This window comes from Camelus bactrianus, chromosome 26 (assembly GCF_048773025.1).
Source record: "Camelus bactrianus isolate YW-2024 breed Bactrian camel chromosome 26, ASM4877302v1, whole genome shotgun sequence".
Lineage (NCBI taxonomy): Eukaryota > Metazoa > Chordata > Mammalia > Artiodactyla > Camelidae > Camelus > Camelus bactrianus.
The window spans coordinates 28,279,448-28,300,475 of NC_133564.1; the positions used below are offsets into that span (position 1 = coordinate 28,279,448).

General features: G+C 43.2%; 1 protein-coding gene across 10 annotated transcripts in view; it reads left to right on the forward strand.

Moving 5' to 3' along the window:
• Positions 1–21,028, forward strand: part of UNC5D (unc-5 netrin receptor D) — a 494,882-nt gene that overhangs the window by 463,257 nt on the left and 10,597 nt on the right. For all 10 annotated transcript variants that reach the window (XM_074353354.1, XM_074353355.1, XM_074353356.1 and 7 more), the window contains 2 exons: positions 5,909–6,073; positions 12,620–12,798. In XM_074353354.1, the coding sequence (XP_074209455.1) occupies positions 5,909–6,073; positions 12,620–12,798 (344 nt within the window). The remainder of the gene's footprint in view (positions 1–5,908; positions 6,074–12,619; positions 12,799–21,028) is intronic.

Consider the following 21,028-nt stretch of genomic DNA (forward strand, 5'->3'; position numbering starts at 1 on the left):
TCAAATCAGATAAGGTCATAGTTTTCTATTTACTTTTCAGACTTCTCATTACCTCGAGAATTTCCCCCTCTAGGTATAGTTTGAGTGTATTCAAAGCAATAAGAATATCTCTGAGGACCCTGAACATTTTTTTTTTGCACATTTAGCATATTTCCTTATGATGAAATGTTTTCTATGAATAAATGCATTATTTATGATGTTCTAGACCTTGGTGTCTCTGTTTCCCAGAAAGCAGAAGTTTCTAGTCCAGATTGAACTTCAGGGTATTGTTAAAACAAATCCTGAGAGCCATGTGGATTTCTCTGTATTAATCTCTTTAGATTTAAGGGCATCACTTTACTGAATCTAATGTAAGTGACTCAGTCTGAAGTAACTACTGAATTTGATGTTTGGAGACTGAAAAAAACAGCAAATGACAGAACCATAACCTCTCAGTAGCACTTAGACAACAATTCCAACACCAGGGGTTCCAAAGAGAGCCCCAGGTAGAAAAGACTTGGGGGCGCTAATCCCTGCCCAGCCCAGAGGACGACGCAGGACCGGCCAGAGCCCAAGGGCGTTGGCTCGCAATGAAAGCCAGCAAGCTTCATTGCCGGGATGGGTTGGATTGCATGGCGGTTGTGAACATGTATAAATATTTGCCTTCTGTAATTGAGCATAATTTGAAAGAGTCTTGGAAGGCTGGGGAACAATTTAATTTTCACGGCACCAAGAGGCTTGCCATTGAGTTTTCATTTCCACTTCATTTTTCTTCCCCACAAATGGCTTTCTGCCCGATTCTTCCTTTCTCTTCACCACCCGCATCACCAATTTCTTTGCCCCTGTGATCACTGAAATCCCCCAGCTTGTGTGATGACATACTGTGCATGTCTTAATGGCCATGCTGGGTTTGCTCCAGGCGTCAGATGCACGCACTTTGGGGAGGATTTGTGTTCAGCCTGCTTGAACCTCATGGAGACCATCATGTGCTCTGACAAACTTGGTGTGGATAATGGAGAATGGCTCAAACTCAGTGTGGATAATGGAGAATGGCTTTTCCTTAGGGCTTAGTGGGTAGGAACAAACAGAGCACTACTATGGAGACAGAAAATCTCACTACTCCTGACATCACTTACAGGTCTCTCCTTTAGCTGGTCAGTGTCCCTGTCACCTTCTGTCACTTTCCAAGTCAGCGGGTGCAAGACTCCAGTATCTTTGTCTTCTTACTTCTTTCTCTAACTTCAAATCAGGAATCTGAGAATCGACATATTCCCATTGGTACCCAAAGCTTATTCCCCTAAGAAACCTCCTCTTTTCTCCTGGGAAATGTGGAATTTCCCAGGAAGGTAAAGGCTGGGGAGGTACCCTCTGCCCAGAATAGCTGCCCTATCAGACACCCGCCAAGCGGGAAATGTTTCTAGAATGATGTGAGTTCAAGGTTGGGTCCAGAGCCGTGTGAGGAGAGCCAGTATATAGAAGCCCAACTAGATTTTAGATCTTGTTGGTTTCGATTCTGGAGGACTGCAGTTTATGAAGTGCTAGGCTACACCCCTTACTGCGAAGAAACCGGGAATGACAGGGGAGAGGAGAGGGAAGGTTGGGTGAGGGTGTGAGTTCTTAGGAGATCTGGTTCCAGCAGAACCCACGAACCTCGATTCATAGAAGAAATAAGGCCCACAATGCTAGTCCTCCCAAAGTAAACAATTATTCCCCCTTTCCTTAAGACTCTACCACAATTAGGGATAAACAATTGTCCTCTCCAAAGACTTAGCAACCTTCCTCCAGAGGGAAGTAACTGCTCTCAGTAGGTTACTGGGATCTGAGAGCACTGTTTCCTTTAATCCGTGCTGACTGTGGGATGGAGAAGCTGTAATAAACAGTATACAATAAAATATTAATTTTTTTTTAATCCTACAAAACACAGTCATGCTGTCACCTCGCTAGTATAAAAGCAGCTGGCTTTATAGCATGCTGTGTATCTTGGAGGACCCAGTGTCTGTCTCCTGCTAGGGTTTGATTTACATTCTCTCCATCTGCTAGGAAACTAATTATAATGGGACTCAAAATGAAAACATTTCCGGAATTCTTTAAACACCCATAACTTTGCTATACTTTGTCCTCCCGTATTACTTGCCACATAATTTCTCTCAGCTCAGTGAGCATCTTCAGGTTTTGTTTTTTTGTTCTGTTTTTTTTTTTGAATAAATGAAAGCAAAGATGATTGCCCTGAAAACACACTAATCACAGTGCTTCTAATTCTATTATTTTTAAATGTTTTGTTGAGCACTGTTGGCAGCTGCTACTCAAGTCAACAATAAAAAAATATTCTTTTGACATTGTCTTAAAATCAGATTTTTTAAATGTTTTGATTGTGTGCAGTGAAATGGAGAGAAAAGAGAGGAATTCTTTTGTTTGTCGATTCTCATGTCTTTCTGCAAGAAAAGATTATCTCTGTAGTGGGTCTTACTCTCTTAACCTTTCTTCCAGTGTTCTCAGGAGAAAATACACAAAATTTAGCAAGTGGTACTAGAGAAGATACTTTTCAATAAATGGTCAGTGTCATTTTTTTTTTCGGAAGGTAAGTATTACCATGGATTCAAATCCACTATAGGAAATGTAGGTTTAAGAGCTGGACCTTGAACTCAGCCCTATCTAGACTTTTGAAAGTCCAAATATTTATATTAGACTGTATGACTCAAATTTCAGTCTTAGAAAACAAAAATCTCCTTAGTTTGCTTAGTTAGGCAAAAAGCACCTTATTCAGGCAAAAGCATCTACAACCACCGAGCCTTATATTTTAGTTACTTTTATTGATGGGGATGGTGCAAAGTAACTAGAAAAATTCACTGGCTTGGAGAAGAGACTGAATTTGAGGTCTACGAAAATGGGAGTAAGGATGGGGCAGTAGATGATGGAAGCCTTTAAAGTCCCGACAAGGGACTGTGTATAACGTGGCAGGCACACAGACATCAGGGGGCCATTCTGGTCCCCCAAGCAAAGGAATCATGAATGAAAGCAGAGGTCCCGGGTGGTCTGGTCACATCAGTGCCCCCCACTCCTGATCAGAGGGAAAAGAGACATAAGCTAGTCCCTGAAGAATACAATCAACTGCTCTCTAGTCCCCTCTTCAGTCCAGCCTCAGCCCCCTCATTTGCTCCCTGCAGTAGAGACAGAAGGCAGGAACTGGTGAGCAGGTTACTGCAGTGAGCTGTGATGAGGTCAGAGAGGAGGATCCCGAATGGAGGCAGAAAAATTGGAGAAGGATGACAATGAGAGAGAGATGGTGGTAGTCCGTTTTCAAAGAGTAGACTTGTCTGCGGAAGTAAAGGCCAACTGAAATTACTTCCTGATGAGCACTGTGATACCAGTGACTGGCGATAAGGAAGGAGACATACCAGAGATGAAGCTGTTGGAGTTCTCCACCACGAAGTGGCAGCTGGGCCTGTGAGAGCACACGGGGGCCTGCAGAGGTCAGCAGGCAGAGCGAGAAGTGCTGGAGGCTGAGATAGGAAGTCAGAGTCACCCATGGTTTACTAAAGCTGGAGCAGCAGGAAGAGAGTCGGATTCGACGAGGAAAAATGGCAGAACTTAGAAACACGTGTTGTTATTGTTTTAACTGGTGTAGAATTTGGTGCAGGTGAAAAGTCATGGAGTTTCATTAGAGAGTGGTTTGGATCAAGAAAACAGCAAGCACTCAAGATATGTCAAGCAAGAGAAAATTTAATCGAGGGGTTTCAGTGCTTCTGAAACCTTTGGAAAGCCTGGAAGATCCAAGGTCAGAAAAGTCACTAATGATACGAAGAAACCAGCAAGTCTGGGAGTTTCAGGAAAACACAGAAGCACTGAAACAGTTGATTCTCAGAAGCCCCTGAGAAGCTCCCATGTGCTGAACCTTTGGGGTTTGCTTGCTGGTGTCAGAGGAGCAGAAATAGCTTCTGCATCTCCCCTTCCTTCCAAGTTTAAAGGAGGAATACCTCTCACCAGCAGAATGGAGATCTGAACGCCCTGCTGGCACGAGCCTGTGCAAGGTGGTTCTCAGGCTTCCAGCCCCTGCCATGCAGGGCGACCTGAGAACAGCAGAGGTGGAGTCGCCTACTAAGGGCCCACGTTCTGCGCGGGAGTAAAGTCTGTGAAAGACTGCACGGGGCCAGCATGCAGACCGTCTCTGAGTTCTTGGTGCCCCTTCTTGAGACAGAGGTCTACTGTCTTTCCCTCGGTTCAGGATTAAGAACGGAGAAAACAAGCACATTTGACTGTCCTTTATGATCAGATTACTGCATTCTGTTGATTCTTATTTTGTAGTTGGCTTTATGCCTTTGATAACTATGTAAGTTTAAAAAGCTAAAGCTCTAACCTGTTCTTAGAAACAGTAATTAGTAGATACATGAAAGCTAAAAAGTGTGCAGTATACTGGTTATATGTGTTTACATGCAATATAATGTGTTATGTGCAGTCGAACTGTAATAATTCTACATAATAAAACTGGGGGAAAAAAAAAGAACAGAGAAAACAAAGCAAAAACACCGTGCCCTTACAGCCATTGCTGGGGCAGGTGGTTGGGCTTACTGCACGATTTTGTTCCCTCATGCTCCCTAAAGCAGGCTCTCCACTCCTCAGGTCTACAACAGTCTAAGGTCCACCCCTCCAAGTATCAAACACCAGGATCTGTGAGACTTCCTGTAGAGACAATGAGGACACCAACACGTGTGCACATTAGAGCTCAGGGAACTAGTTCCTCCAAGTGGGAAGATGGAACCTAATCATGGCCCTTGGTCTTCTAACATATGCCAACTCCATCACCAGTCACAACTCAGAGAATCAGACTTCCAGACCTGATACATTTTTTGCCACCTTTGAGCATCAGCAGGGGAGAAAATGATACCTGTAGGAACAGGTAGAAGAGCAAATTAACGAGACGAGGAAGAGAAAGAAGTGAGGATGAAGATTACCATGGGCTGGGAAAACATGGGCATTGCCAAGGAGCCCAGCCTGATTTGAGTCGGAAGGAGAGAATTCTTAGCAGCTGGAAGAATAGCAGTGACTGACCTCTCCTTCATGTTAGTGGGAAAGCCACATGCCCGAGAATAGCCCAGTTGGTGACAAGCACTGGCTGGTCATAGGGAAAACGGCAATGTGATAGACATTTTATCATTTCCCTCCTCATTTAGTGAAAATTGTTTCTGCCTTTGGATTGTCTGTAAGTCCCTTGCAAGTGGGGACCAGACCTAATTTTCTTCTTCTTCTTCTATTGTCCATCTAGTACAGCACCTGGTTATTAGTAGGCACTGTAAACATAATTGTCGAATGGATGATGGATGAGCGAGGATTCGGCAAACTAGACCATTCCAGGGTGTCCTGGTGTGTTTATGTCCGTCTCTGGGATTTGTGTGTGTGTGTGAGAGAGTGCTTTTGCAGCAGGTGTAATTTTTATGCTGGATATGCTAACAATATTATATTTATACAGTTCTGCTTGAGTTTGTGATTTGGCTCATCAGTTTTTCCCATAATTGCCCTTTAAGTGAGAAGATACCATCCCACCCCAGGCTTAGGGCAAAGGATAGAGTAGGAGTCTACCCCGGGAAGCCACCCATAGGAGTTTTCTAAGGAATATTTTTGTAGTGGCAAAACATGACGATTACATTTTGACGGTACTCTTTCTAACTGTGTGTGTCACCAAGTGAAGTCTCAGCTCCGGCAGTGTGGTTTTGGAATTCAAATGTTACCCATTGGAATTGACATTAATTACTTCTGTGCTGCCTGGCATACGCTAGAACATTACTTCTACAACACTTTCGCCAGAGTCGCTCAGGCAATTATCTCTGCTGCCATCGCCGGCATTGTCATCATAATTATTGCTATTAAGTCTCTCCTGTTCTCTGCTCATCTCGGCCGGGCTCTGCACACCATACCCCGCTTCTCTCCCCCGCAGGAAGTCCCATTCTCCCGCGTGTGGAGCAGTAACCGGCAGCCCCTGCACTGTGCCTTCTCCCTGGAGCGCTACACGCCCACCACCACCCAGCTGTCCTGCAAAATCTGCATCCGGCAGCTCAAAGGCCACGAGCAGATCCTCCAAGTGCAGACATCCATCTTAGAGGTGAGTCCTTGGTCTGCAGGCCATCTGACCCCGTCTCTAACGGACGTTAGGGACTGTATACCTGTCTTGGTCGTGCTGTGCGAATAGTGCACCTCAAAGCTCCGTCATGCTGACTCTCTTAACCCTCATCACTGATGAACTTTTTCTCAGGCTGAGGATTGAACTGAGCTTCCCACTGGGCTCTGTGGAGGGACCTTTGGGGGAGGAACTGGTCCAGGACTTTTTATACACAAAACCACAATCGATCTAATAGTTCACTGTAGACTTAGAGTATCAGCTGAGATTCATGATTGGCCGATGGTACACCTGAGACACGTACCACAAGGCACGAGGTCACCACTGGGCCAATTTTCTGCCGGTTCTGACTAGTTTTCCGGAAGCCAGTTGTCCCCATCTGTGTTATTTTATCCTCAGGGCCTGGGTTCCTTATTGTCTTACAGTTTCTCATACCCTACAGAGTCAGGGCTCTGCTCATCCCCATTTCCACTAGACCTAGATTCATCAACACAATAATAAGACAATGTAGCTAATCATCTCATTCTACCAAGGAGGGAAATGGCAGTGCAGAAAGGGAAAGGGCCTCATCCAAGGTCATATCTCTGTTGAAAGGCAGAGTTAGAGCGGGCGTCAGAGGAGAATTCACTTGGGAACTTTTGCAGAAAACCACCTGATCTGTGCCGTGGCTTGGATCGGCCCTAAACCACCGAATTACTTCATGGCTCTGGACTTGAGCTTAGAGAGTGGACAGTGGCGTTCCCTCCTGAATGCTTATGTGAGGGCAGCGGGAGAGAGTAGTGGAGGGGGAGAGTCGGGGAGGCATGCAATGCTTTGTTTAGCAATTCCAAGGGAATCCCTGGCTAGTTTAGAAAAGCACACGTATTGTTCACCTGTAGACCATACATACACACACACGTACATACACATATCCATATATAAATATAAATAATATGTATTTATTCATTCAGGCTTGGCAGAAGGTTTAACACACCCTGTCTCTGTACAGCTCAATTTCAGGCTTTGTTTTTGTTTTTGTTTTCGTTTTCGTAACTGGTAGCTTTGTAGCATCATCCCTTCCCTCCCCTCTCCTTGCAATTCATTGTTTATGCAAGATGAGTGTTGCTAATCCCCCAGATAGTTTTTCTCAAGTGCAGATGGCTTTCCAAAGAAGTGTGCCTCAGAACTGATAGCTGTCTTAACTGACATGTTTCTCCAGTATTTGCATTCATTATTACCAATTAGCATTACAGCGCTAAAGTAGTTTTGATGGGGAGGGTAGCTCCAGAAACCTCGGGTAAGATATTTTTAGAGTCTCTTTCTTGAAGAGTCATGGTGTCTTTAACACAACACGTTTCCAAGTAAAATATAAACTGTATGGGAGTTGTAAAAGAAAAACGGAAAATCCAAGTAGAGCCGTTCTTCAGAAAAATAAGAGCGAAAAGGTATAATGTAAAGAGTCCTCTGATGAAAACTGCCCTAAATATTTATTCATAGGTCAACAAGAGAATCCCAAGTTTAACAGGGTTTTGACTTTGAAGACACCGAGATACTGAAGATCCCCTTCAGCTGTTACGGGGTTTTGTGTAAAAGGATGATGATAGGGTTGGTACATCTCTGCTCTTTGCTTAAATGAACTCTTGAAGGGCAGGAAACTGAACTAATCAGCATAACCTTATCCTTTCGCCTCCAGTTCCTCTTCTAAGGCTTCCCGAGGTTTCCAGTCACTTTGGAAAGCCTTGAGGAACACGACATCACGGTATCTCTTGATAAAAGGAGGCGCAAGCTTCAGAATAATATGTAAACAATATTTAGATCTTCAGTGTTGGACCACAGTTATGCACTTTGCAGGCTATGCAGTTCAGAAGCTTTATTAACTTGTTTGATACTGCAAGGGTCTTTTTATTACTAGCTTTAAGTGTTACCGCTGGAATTTGGCCCAGTGCACCCCCATTTCTTTATAATGAAATGTAATTCTTAGGCAAATCTAACTGGCTACCATTTTCTATGTCAGAAGGAAATGGATAACTTTTGAAAGCCACTCCATTGCAGGTACCATTCCGTGTGCTTTCACATATAACCATCACAGCTCTCTGGGTTAGTGTCATACCATCACAGTTTTACGTGCTGTCACAGTCACAAGGAGGTCGACCTCCTTGTCCAAGATCATGGAGCTGAGAAGATGGGTGGCCAGAGTCCCCGGCTGAGATACCTGACTTGACAACCAAAGTCTGGATTTCTGTTCATTACCCACTCAGGATCCCACTCAAAGAGGTTTCATGTGTCAATCCTAACCAAAGTTACATAAAGTGCTGAGAAATTGGGAATACCTGGGCGGGGAGGAGGCAGGATATATTCAAGACATGGGTCTTTATCAGTCAGTGAGTCAGGAATATTGGTTAGTAAGGTTCATCAAACTTCATAGCCACCAGGCTGAAGGATTCTGTACTAGGTGGTTTTTAATAAGTTAGGAATAGGGTATCATTGATTAATAATAATAAGGAACTAAAACTTTTAAAGCTTTCAATGGATGTCTTTGAAATTTAATATCTTTCCTCCCCCCCAAAAAATCCTGGTATATCTGGGCTCAGAGCTCCCCCTTCCTGCCTTAAAGGATTGTCTTAGTGTCATTATGTTTCAGGATTTTTAGCAATGGAACCAAGAGAGGTAAAAGACGTGTGTGTGTGTGTGTGTGTGTGTGTGTGTGTGTGTGTGTGTGTGTGTATAAAATATTGATTTTAAATATCTAAAGTAATGCAATGAGCATCCTCATTGAAGGCATTCGCTTCTTTATGTTCATCCTCACATCCGTCATATTCCTTCATGCCTCTTATCTAAATGGTCTTCCAGATAAATATAATCATTCATATCATTCTCAAATTTAAAAATTATTTCAGTGATCAAAGTAACATATCTTTTCTGAGTGGTCTTCAGAGTGGCCATTATTGTGTCAGTCTTTACAAGCAGCTTGGTTCTCCTTACATTTAACCCAGCTCAGTTACCTAATGATTCTCGCCAGTTGGTACTATAAAGCAGCAGTACCTGTCACCGGTCTAAAAATTGCAGATGGAAGCAAAATAATTTTGCCAGTGTTGCATAAAAGGGAAGAATCCCCAAGTCATTTATTTCCTCATTCCTTATTAATGGAATAATATTAAAGAATCTGTTTCCTGGTAAAAACGTCTTAAATGGGAATCCTGCATGTTACAATTTTCCCTTCAAGTGATTCTCTTATCTTTCTTCCAAAAGTGGTGGACATTGGGGGATGATTTGTCTGTTACAAAGTAGACAGAATACTTGGAATTCCTCACTGATTTACAGCTGCTACGTTCACCAGGTAGCAGCCGCTTATCTCAGATGTGCAGAGCATGAAAATCTACTGTTCCTCTGCATATTTAATTTAAACAATCAGAAAATGTGGTGTATCTACCAGATTCTTATTGCTTGGCCCAGATGTCTTTTAGAATGCATCATAAATGTTACATGAAGTGTCATCCTTATATATGGGAAATATTTAAATTTGGAACCTTTATGAAGGCCCACTTACTAAAGTGTAGTAAATAGAAAAAGTACTTGGTTTCAGAAGGCAGTACCACATAATATCTTATTCACCTTCAAATTGTACCACTCCGTCCATCTTTTTTCCAAAGACTATGTATCAAGGTGGTCTCTTTTCTGCCGGCAGCAAAGACAGAGCTTGGTCAACTTGGCGAAATCACAGATGCCATGAGGACATCTGTCTCTGTCGATGGCAATCTTTGGGATGGATAGGGGCATCCCAAAAGACTGCAGTTCACTGGCAAGCCACCTTTCTCCATGTTAACACCCTTCAGTGCCATTTTACAATAACAACTACCATGTGATCTTGTAGAGAATTCCTTTTATTCACTCTCTCTGGTTTTTACTATTCATCTTAGGGACATTATCCTGCCTTAAGTCAGGAAATATTTAAAGAAACTATTCTTACTTGATTTGCATTTTTAAAGGCTAGAAGAAAATTTTACATTCCATGATAAAAAATGATGTATCTTGTCACCTATTTTATGCAGTTAAGAAGCCTGAGTTAATTTATTTCATAAATATCCTATATATCAGAGAAGATTATTGTCTACTCTGCCAGAAACAACCACTTATCCAGTCAATTTCTCAATCAGTAGCTACCCATCCTTCAAGGTCAGCTCAAATGCCTCCTCCAGGAAGCCCTCCTACCCATAATTCTTGAAGCATAACTGAGCTAATATCACTCAGAACGTTTTTCCTAAACACCCTGCTCTGCGGATTTTTTGGTACTTGTCTCTACGCAGAGGCGCCGTGAAAGTGAGTCCTGGTGTAGGTGCTAGGAGATCAGAATTCTAGTTTCAAACTACCTGGGTGACTTTTACCAGATTTTATAACCTCTGCATGTCTATAAAAAAATGCCAAAAGACTAATTAGGAAATTGAGGCTGAGGGAAGTCATGTAGCATCCAAGGTCACTGAGCTAGAAACTGTAAACTTATACTCCAAAATAAGCTCTTTCTGACTCTGAAAACCACACTTTTTCTATTACTCCATGCTAACCTCAAAAACTAGAATTTTGATGAACATTGTTCTAAGTAGTCCAGGGAATAAAACCAAAACCAGTAAGCAGAATCTATCTAATATGATAACATGTATTTTTACTTTCCAAGAAGATGATATAATATGCAGCATTTCTCAAGTGTATTTGACGACAGGTCTGCTCTTTCTTGGAACATCTTCTGAAATGCCCTTCGGAAATGCTGGGTTAAGGCCTTATGTTTCAAAAACACAGCTTAAGGCATTATGTTTCCAAAACACAGCTTCCCTGCAATGTAACTATGTTAACTGGTTACAGAAAGCCAAAACATATTATCATTCGTTAATAAGATCTTTGCACAAACTAGCTTCCTCAGTTAACATATTTTTGAAGATGTAAGACCCACCAAGTCTGAAGGCTTAAAGCTGTGTGAGCCTGGGCACTCGTCAGCAAGGGCTGCCCCGGCTGCGGTGTTCACAGTAGGAAGATGTGTAAAGTCAGAGAAAGCATCGGGGAAGGTCACAGGGCAGTTAAGAAAGGACACGTGTTGACTTAAAGGACAGCACAAATTGCCCCTGTGTTTAGGATGGTTTCTTTGAGTTTAAACAATCCTAACTAGTCCCTTAACCTGATCTCAGATTGTGTTTTAATTTCCCTTTGTATGAGTTTTCCTTTGTTGTGTAGCAAATTACCAGAAATACATCAGTTAAAAAAAAAAACCATTTATTGTCCCACATATTTTGTAGGTCAGAAGTCTAGCCATGGCATAACTGGGTTCTCTGAGCGAGATCTCACAAGGCTGAGATCAAGGTGGTGGTGGGGACACGTTCTCATCTGGAGCTCAGAGGTTTTTTTCCAAGTTTATTTGGGTTGTTGACAGATTCAGTTCCTTGTGGCTGTAGGACTGAAGTCCCCATTTTCTTGCTGGCTGTTGGGCAGGGTCACTCTCAGCTCCTAGGGACACCCTCAGGTCCTAACCACATGACCCCCTCCCCCACCATAGAAAATTCACAGCATGGGCTACTTGCTTTCTTTCTTCCAGGCCAGCAGGAGAGAGACCTCCGCATAAGAGCTGCATCTTCTCTCTTGTAAGGGCCACTTGATTAGGTCAGGCCCACCCCGGAGAATCTCTCTTGGTCAATTTACAGTCAGCTGATTGGGGACTTTAGTCACATCTGCAGGATCCCTTTGCCTTTGTACTAATCATAGTCACAGGAGTGATTCAAGTACTTTTCAGGTCTTAAATTCCATTAGTCTGTATCAAGTTTCGGCAACTACTCTCATCTGATGGATGGATGTGTGATTTCACATTGGAGATGATGATCTAATTGCTGTGACGTACTGAAATAATGAGCCCTCACAGGACAGCTCTAAATCAGAAAAGCGGGCAGACAGCAGGCAGAAGTTCTGTAGCCTGCACCACTTCACCGGCTAGTCCAGATCTCCTCACTGACTCATGACTGGCTCCTATTTTACCAAAGCAATTTAAGTCCGAAATAAGACCAAAATATTTACTGTAGAATCAAACTTTAGGACTGAGAGAAACACAGACTTGAAGACAATCAACATACAATCAGTTTCCCTTTGTAGCTTTCCTGACAAGTGGCTTCCCAGCCAGCTCCTTTGATCCTCGTTCATCTCTGATCAGCTCTATCAGGTCTCCTTCCACTGAACTGAAATCTGTCATTTGGCAGCTTTTTCCTACTGAGAGTTAAAAAAAATAATAATAATTCTGCTCTCACCTGACACCTCCTTAAATGTAGGAAGCTGAAGACTGTGACTCCCCTGAGTAGACGAGGCTGTTGTAGATCTCCAGGACACAATTTACTAGGCTACTAGAGAAGCTATTTACTATTTTAGAAGATAGGGGGACTTGTCAATATATTTTACAGAGTCCATCACAACAGGCCAGCATTTTTTGCACGTGTGTTTACACAGCTTTTCTTAAAAAATAAAAGTGTTGATCAGTAATGCTTCCACTTGTATCTGATCTTGCTTTCCTTCTTTTGTTTATAGAATGAAAGAGAAACCATCACTTTCTTTGCACAAGAGGACAGCACTTTCCCTGCACAGACTGGCCCCAAAGCCTTCAAAATTCCCTACTCCATCAGACAGCGGATTTGTGCCACATTTGATACCCCCAATGCCAAAGGCAAGGACTGGCAGATGTTAGCACAGAAGAACAGCATCAACAGGTAATGGGGGGGGGGGCAGCTTCGGGAGGGGGGGTTCACTAAAAGAGCTTGAAAAATAAAATAGGTCTGGTGTATGTGGGTGGTTTCCGGGCCCTGATATCTTCATGGATTCCTCTGGCCATAGTTTATGTGAAATCTGGGTAAGTGGGAAAAGAGCAAAAATGTAACACCATGTGTGGCATTTCCTGCAACCGCACTCTGCCTTTGGGGACTGATGGGACAGTCCTGCGTTGCTCCTGGTCCCGTCTCCAGCTTTGCTAATTGGGGTTTAGGCTGTGTTATCTCCATGCTCCTGAGGGATTTGCAGCAGACTTTTGAACCAGTGATAGAGAAACAAAGAATCATGTTTCTCACACCTCCTCCCTCCCATCAGGTAACCCTCAGCAGTATTTAACCCTCAACAAGGACGCTCAGCCTGCAGAAGTGGGGGACTGAGTATGAAGGAAGCTGGGAGATGATACCTCTCGGGTCTGAAGGCAGAGGTCATGAAACAAGCGAACATTTACCGAGGCGCCACAAATGAGTCTGCTGCTCAAACCGGCACTGGTCGTTACCGGGCTCACGTTGTGATTAAGAGTAGATGAGAGATTCACAGTGGGCTCCATGACTTCAGATGAGAGAAAACAGGGCTGGTACTCCTCAGGGCAACACTGATGGGGCGGCAGGTTCGGGCTCAGCTTAAGGGATGACTGGGAGGGAGCCGGCACTGGGGAGTAATGTGTCCTCCCTCCCTTACCTACTGCGCATGCCCAGGATGAAAAGAAAAGAAAGCAAGTTTTGCCAGCATCATTTTCTTTCCCTTTCCTTTGGTATTATTTATTTCTATTTTTTTTTCCCCTTTGAGGCAAAGCCTTATTTTTCTTACTGTTTGGCTTACTCTGTCATTTCCTTTTTTCGTTCGTTCTTTTCAGAGGCACCCTACCTGCCTCTTTCTTCTCTGAAAGGGAGGTAGACGTCTGCCAAGAAGGGATAGAGGGCCGCTCCCTGATCCAGGGCCTAAAAGCAAAGGGCCCGACTAGAAAGCAGTCAGACTCAAAGAGGAAAATCAAGACAGGAGGCATGACCGCACGAGAGGACAGAATTTACAGGGACAGACAGGCCTGGAAAGAGTCGATACAGTCTTTAAAAGGCATATATTGAAAATGAAGGAATACAGAAACATATGACTGTACAGGGGGTGGAAAATTAGGTTGAATATTCCCCAGCAACTCTGATAAAGGATGAGATGTCTCGTTTATAACCTGTGGACACCATAGCAATGTCAGGTTCACTTTCTGATCCTCAGGAGGACAAGAATGAAAAACTAACCCAGAGAACAGAATCTGGTCTGAAAAATAAAAGAAAAATGAGCATTGGGCAGGGACTCGAAAGACCTGGAAGGCAGGCCTGGTTCTACAGCTAATTCCAGTCTGCCTGAACACATCACTTACCGTCCCGAGGCTACTTTTTCTTCAGATGCAGTTCACAGAATTCAAACTATATTAAGTCTCTAATCCATTCTGGCTGTAAGAGTTTATGATTTTTAATTCACCATTTACAAGAAAATAATTGCCACAAGATATCTACATGCCCGTGGACGCTGTCATTAATTTCCTGCATGACTGTGTGCATGTTCTTGTCTTGTTCATCTTATTCTCCATTTACAGTAAACACACGAGAAAACACACATGGCTCCTGAGTCATCCAGCCCTGACCTTGCACAGCAGGGAGAATGCATTGCAAGCTGGGAGACTGAGGTTAACATCCTTTTGTCTCTGGGCCCTAATGAGCAGCACACAGTTACACAGGAGCACATGTCGGGGTCAGAAAAACGTGAACATTGGTGTGCCTGGTGTTTTTTGTTTTGTTTTGTGTTTTTTTGCTTGCTTTTGTTTCTCCCTAAGACCCCCTCCTCCAGGAAAGCCTAAATGTCCTTAATATACAAAACTCAACCCACTTTATGGAAAGTTTCTAACACGGTACCGAGAAAGTGTCCATTTTCAATAAATGGTAGCTTTGAACTATTCACAATTAATAGCAAATTAGAACAGCATGAATGCATGGAACCTACTTGTATCTATAAACTTTATTCAGCTAACATATTCAAGCTCAGTGAATGGCATTTCCTTCCTCTTTATTCCCCAGCTTCGCTCTCCAAAAGGAGTTCCGTTGTGGAGTGAGAGCGATTTAAACTAGGGGTTAGCAGACTTTTGTTTCTGTTAAAGAACCGGATAGTAGATCGTTTAGGCCAGGTGGGATCTCTTGCAACTACTCAGCAATTACAGAGGAAATACCTAAAGGAACAGGCATGGCCGTGTCCCAGTGAACATTATTTACCAAAGCAGGCAGTGACTCATAGTCGGCTGCTGACCATGCATTTAAATGAAGTGAAAGTGTCATAGGACTGGTGGCTTCAGTCAACACAGCACCTGGAGCTGGACCAGCTTCAGGTGCCACCAGCAGCTTCAGTCAGAACTACCAGCACCTCTGCATCCAGCCCCTCTGTGGGGACCCTTTCTGCAGGCTGGCGTCCTTCCAGCAGAGATGGCCAGCAAGACAGGCAGAGATGCAAAAGCAGAAGACTGTGGAAGACCACCGTGCACCACGTTAGCTCATTCTCATTCTGTAGAAACTGTCAGGCTCCTTGTATGTTTTCACTACTGCAGCAATAATGTGTCTTCCCCCTGGGAAGAAGCATATGCAGCAGAGACCAAGGGGACTTTCAGGTGTAATTTGTCACAGCTTCTTATGGTGTAATCTTAAATCACTGGTCTCGCTCTCTTACGGTTGCAAATAATATAGCACTCATTATGCAGTATAATCATCCATCACGAATGCGATCATTAATGTATGTTCAAACACAGAAATCTGATGTCGTCACTATGCCAATATTATTGGGTAAGAAAACTGTTCCAGACCTTGAGATTTTATCAACCCTGGGATCACACGAGAGAGATGACCGCAAAGCACGCAGTCAGTCTCCTGTTAGAGGATTCACCTACCCTGAGCTTGTGACACACCTCTACCTGACTCCTCCCCCTCCTTTCTGTGTCCGAAAGTGAAAAGCTCATAAAGCAACAGCCCTCAAGCCACGAAGGAAGAGTTTTCAAAGGGAGCGGAGGGAAAACCTTTGCTGTTATCATATTGCCAACGAAAATGCTCTCCTCCTTTTGGTAACTGCAGATGTCACTGATGATAGTTTGCCTTTTTTGCCAAAGAAGCCTCTGCTTCGATCTGAATAGTAGAGAAGAGACATAGAATGTGAAGGTAAAGTCTTGGCAGTCAGTAAGAATGTGAGACATGCCAGTGGGGTGTGCGCCAAGGCGGCAACACAGGTGGCCTTGCGACTTGCCTGGCACATGGATCGCGATAAGCAAGCTACATCGCCTAGCTAAAGAACGTCATAGTTAACAGTTGGAATTACAGATTCGGTGAGCAGACTGACGGCTGCTCAGAGTCCTTGCTGCGTTTCAGAGCTGAGATCGCACATCTGTTCTACACATTCAGCTGCAGGAACCCAGTGCTCTTGGCCACAGGTGATTGGTAGGTGGGTAGAGCTAATAAAGAACTGATCATGTAGTAGATGGTGGGGAGCTTTGCTGAGAACTAAACAAACTGAATAATACCAGAAACTGCTTCAGCTAGAAGGACTCTCCCATATCTATACTGCTGTAGCACTTTGTATTTTTATGATCCTTTTTTGTTTTTTAAATTACACTTAGACATACCTAGGTGGTACCAGCTACCTTGGGGAAATTCATTAATTTTTTCTAGGATGAATGACATGAACTTTTTCCTTGAATGGTACACTTGACCTTAAAAACTTGCCTCCTGATAAACAGAACAGATACGAAGAAGCATCAAAGGATGTTGAATGTTGGTCTCAAAAGAGAACAGGTAACATGACTAACATATGGAGGGTACCTGTCTTTTCTCTCAGGTCTTAGTGCCTGAAACTCTACCATTCTTCTTTAAGAATGAAAATCTCAGTTTTCATAGTCCAGAAACCCTTGTGAAAACATAGCCAGCTTGACCAAGTTGCTATGGGAACAGATGCTGGATAAAGTGCATGAGATACAGGAGGATGAGGAGAAGGGAAGCAGCCAAGATGAAAGAAAGGATTCCAAGATGGACAGGAGTCTATAAATTACATCTTATGAGCAGTTTCTCGCAGTAGTACACTTGTTTGAAAACGTGTAAGCACAGCCAGAGAAACATATTTCTTACTGGTCAGCTGGTTAAAATGGTTCCAGTATATTTTGGATGTTATTGTTCATGGGTGATGGTACGGAAATCGTGGGCAAATGAAATTTCTCAAACCTCCTGGCTGATCAGGGGTACTACAGTAACTTGTTTTTCCATCAAAGCTTTTACCAGGACCTCTAATGAGAAGCACATTCTTGTCACGTTGAGGTCATATCCTTCCATTCCCTCTGTCCACCCTCTTAATTGGATGCACAGGAACAGTGAAATGGCCAGAGGGCAGTGGAAAAGGACAGAGGAAGGTCGCAAGACAGCTTATTAATCTGTCTCTGAATAACTGTGGAGCATTCACTAGAAGGCCACCAGTCCCAGTGCCAGCTCTCTTTTCAGGTGAAAGGAGGAGGAAAGAGAGGGCAAGTGATTACAGAATAGACACAGAAGGCCTGCATCCCAGACAGACCACCAAGGATGGTCCCTCAGCAACCAGCGAGACTAGGCATTTTCACTCCCGTGTGTTGGGATTTGCTAGGACTACACCAAATGAAGCTGTCTGCGTTCTGCAGGCGAGAGGCTGGAAAACACGTCCTTTTATTATTTTAAATAATAAAAGTGAATGTGAGGCTGCCATTTCCAAAAAACAATTTTCATGACTCTTCTAAGGAGAATTAATACACAGGGACATAGCCTTTTCAAAGGTCCTTGGAGGCAAAATATGATAAAAGTTCAAATCAGATTTTCTGGTTCTGGTCCAATGGACTTATGCAGAGTCTGATTTTGGAAAGACCTCAGAGTGAGGCCAGAGGGACCCAACACAGCCAAGTGGTGGGTGTTCGGGCTTCATTCCACTTCAGTCAATGACTCATGAAACTGCCCACTAATATGAAGCTGGAGACAGCCTGGGGCCGGTTTAGCCATGAACAAGCTGTATATGGTTTGTGAGTGGCAGGTGCTTCTCCCGAAGGCAATATGGCGGAGAAGCTGTTTTTATCCCTCCAAGAGAACCAAAGTCGTGCTCCCCTCTCGGAGCTGTAGGGCTTGGTGGCTAGGGGTGCTGCATTCCTTCCAGGCAAGGGTGACTTTGCACTGGTCTTTGAAGCAATGGGTTTCCTTCCTTTCAGCTAATACAGTTTTCAGAAAAGATGGACATGCCCCAAGCCCCTTTATAGCCAAAACAAATCCCCTTCGCAGGTCAGTCTCAAACAACACTGGAAAAGCTGCCCGAGTCAGTCTCTGGATATGATGTCTTCCTAATTTGAGCAAAAGAAGTTACGGGTAGGATTTTACCTTGTTCAGTAGAGTGTCCTTTACATCATGAACTCTTTCCTTTCAATTATATGTGAGGTTTTATTGAAACACATATTGAATATTTTGCAAAAGGATCAACTACTATTATATAATCAATTAATGGCCTTTTCTCTTGGAACAAACAGGGGTCATTCTCCTTTACCCCTAGGAGTCTCGAAAACGTCTCCATGTTACTGAAGAGGAAAATTAAACGAGATTATTTTTCCAAACTGTATCCCAATTCAAAGAAAAGTCAAGATTTGATTTTACAGCTTTCACTGCCAAAGCTGAGAAACTGTCATAGCCTTAATCAGGAATGAGACTGGAGAAGTGAACACAAAGACTCCAACTGGGTTTATTCTCCTCTGGCAAGTCACAGGGGGTCCTGAAAGCTCCAGGGCTTGCACACTTCTTCCAGAGAAGGGAGAATCCTTGCCAGTCCCCTTCAAGAGCCAGACCATGGAACAGGCAAGAGAAAGAACAATGAAGGGAATTTTACTGCCAAATTGACTGGCCCAAAAGAATTAACGCACTGCGCCCAGGGCGTGACAGAGGGGAGCTCTGCACATTTCCACGTGCCTGCATCTTCTCCTCTGGTGTTCCCCAGACCAGCCTTCTTTCATTTGGAGGCACGGGGGTGAGGCGGGGGGTGCAGTAGGCAGAGGTGGCATCAGGGAGTGCACCTTTTGCTTCCTTTTTAGGAAATGAAACAGACTTGCTTCATCCTGAGAGCTGCCTTGCTGTTTCTTGAGTACCCAGTGAGGCTGAATTTTGGGGATGAAACCTTGATGAATGAACCAAATGCTTATGCTGTGTCCAATTACTGCTGTTCAGTATAAATGGCTTTTTTCTCCTATTTGCATTTAAAGAACCATATGGAGGGTTGATTTTGGTCACATAAGAGACTTTCATTAAATGAGACAATTAGGATGATAGCGGGGATATTAATATTTTTTTCATCATCACTCTGCTTCAATTCCCTGTCTGGTGCTATGTGGTAGAATTACGCACTGTTCTTGGAATGATGTTCCCCAATCTATTACAGGCAGCTTAACTGAGTTTTCACTTTCTATGCTGCCAGCCTATTCAGAAAGAAGATATTTTTCAAATATGCTTTAAAAAAAAAAAGTCAATTCAGCTGTAAATGACAACAGTTTGTAGAATATGAACAAACTTGCTGCCGTCACGTTACAGGTGTAAGCGCTCCTTTCCGCTTGGAAGCGTTGGGGGACGTCCTAAGTTCTGAATGCAGCATGGCACGCGCCTGCAGATAGCTGGCTTCTGCGTGAAGGGTGTTAGGCTGCAGCTTAGATGTGGTCCCCTGCTAGATTTTAATCACAGAGGAAATCCATTCTCACAATTAGTCACAAAGCAAGACCTCCCCACTTTCAAAGAGGCATACCAGGCAGCCCCCTGGTAGCAGGGCTCTGAGTAACTAAAATAAAAGCTTTGTTATCTGGAATTCAGGATGAAAGGGAGCTCCTTATAAGCCACGCAGAGTCAGACAGAGCTAAGCCAGGCAGACTCCAGCTTAAGTGCAGGTGCCCTTGGTGATGTTCCTGCGAGCGTGTCCCCGGGGCTGAGATCGCACCTCAGACCTGGGCCTCCCTCCATTAATGTTATCTAATCTCTCTGCTAACTGATTGAGGAGTTAGATGCTACTATTCCCTAAGACATTTGTATTTGAATACTGCTTTCAAGTACTAAAGAAAGGGTGGTATCTTTAAATTCCCACTGGACACCTAGACACTTCTCCTTTTCATAAAATGAACCATGTTGCACTAGTATATAAAGACTTACATGGTAGAATTTAATCATGGTTCTCAATTCTTCCCACCTCTTTGTACCCAAAAGAGAAAGCAGAAGGAAATAACTATTTCCAAAAGTCCTCAAATCTAACCTCATTTCCATGATGAGTTTAACAGGGTCATTCATTTGAAGATGTATTTTGAAAATAAGATTCTATACAAAAATTCAGTGTTGGACCCATATACACCACTATAAGTGGGACTGTGCCTAGCTAGTGGAATTTGCTAAGGTCAAGATGCTTGTTCCAAATTCTGCCCTGGCTTCCACATAAAGCAGGGGATTTTAATTGGGGATAACGGGGCGGGGATAGGAAAGCCTCAGAAAGATGAAATTCGTCATGGTAGTAAAACCCCTCAGGCACTCAGGTGAAGAGAAAGCATGTGGGCTCAACAAAACAAAATTACATTTAATAGACCCATTACCACTCAATGAATTCACGTGGATAAGTTTATTCAGCTGTCTTAGCATGGTTTTTAGTCTATCTGTACTCTTTCAGTGAGAGTTCCAAAGAGAAAGATGAAGTCATTGAGTCTATAGGGCTTAGGACAAATGGATTGAAGACAGAGTGATTCTAAAGTAACTTCTGAAAATTTTGAAAGTAGATAATCTTATCTGCACAGAATGCATCATCTTTACAGTATCACAAAAAATAAATCTTCTTTTTCCGAATTACCTCAGTCGATCAGAATTTGAAAAGGTTCAGTGCACAAAAAAGTAAAAATTTGAAATATCTGAGACCAGCATAATACACATTCACTTCTTTAAATATTTTTCAAAGAGAAAGGGGAAAAAATGGTTTTGTTTTAAGCCATCCACCTGAATTTCAGAACTATAGTTTTTGCTAAGTGTTCCTTTTTCCATTTCAAAAAAAAAAAAAAAAAAATCAGAGACACTCGGGAAATCAACTATTGCTATGAATTCTACTTTCTAGTATTAACAGTGTTCCCTGAATGGT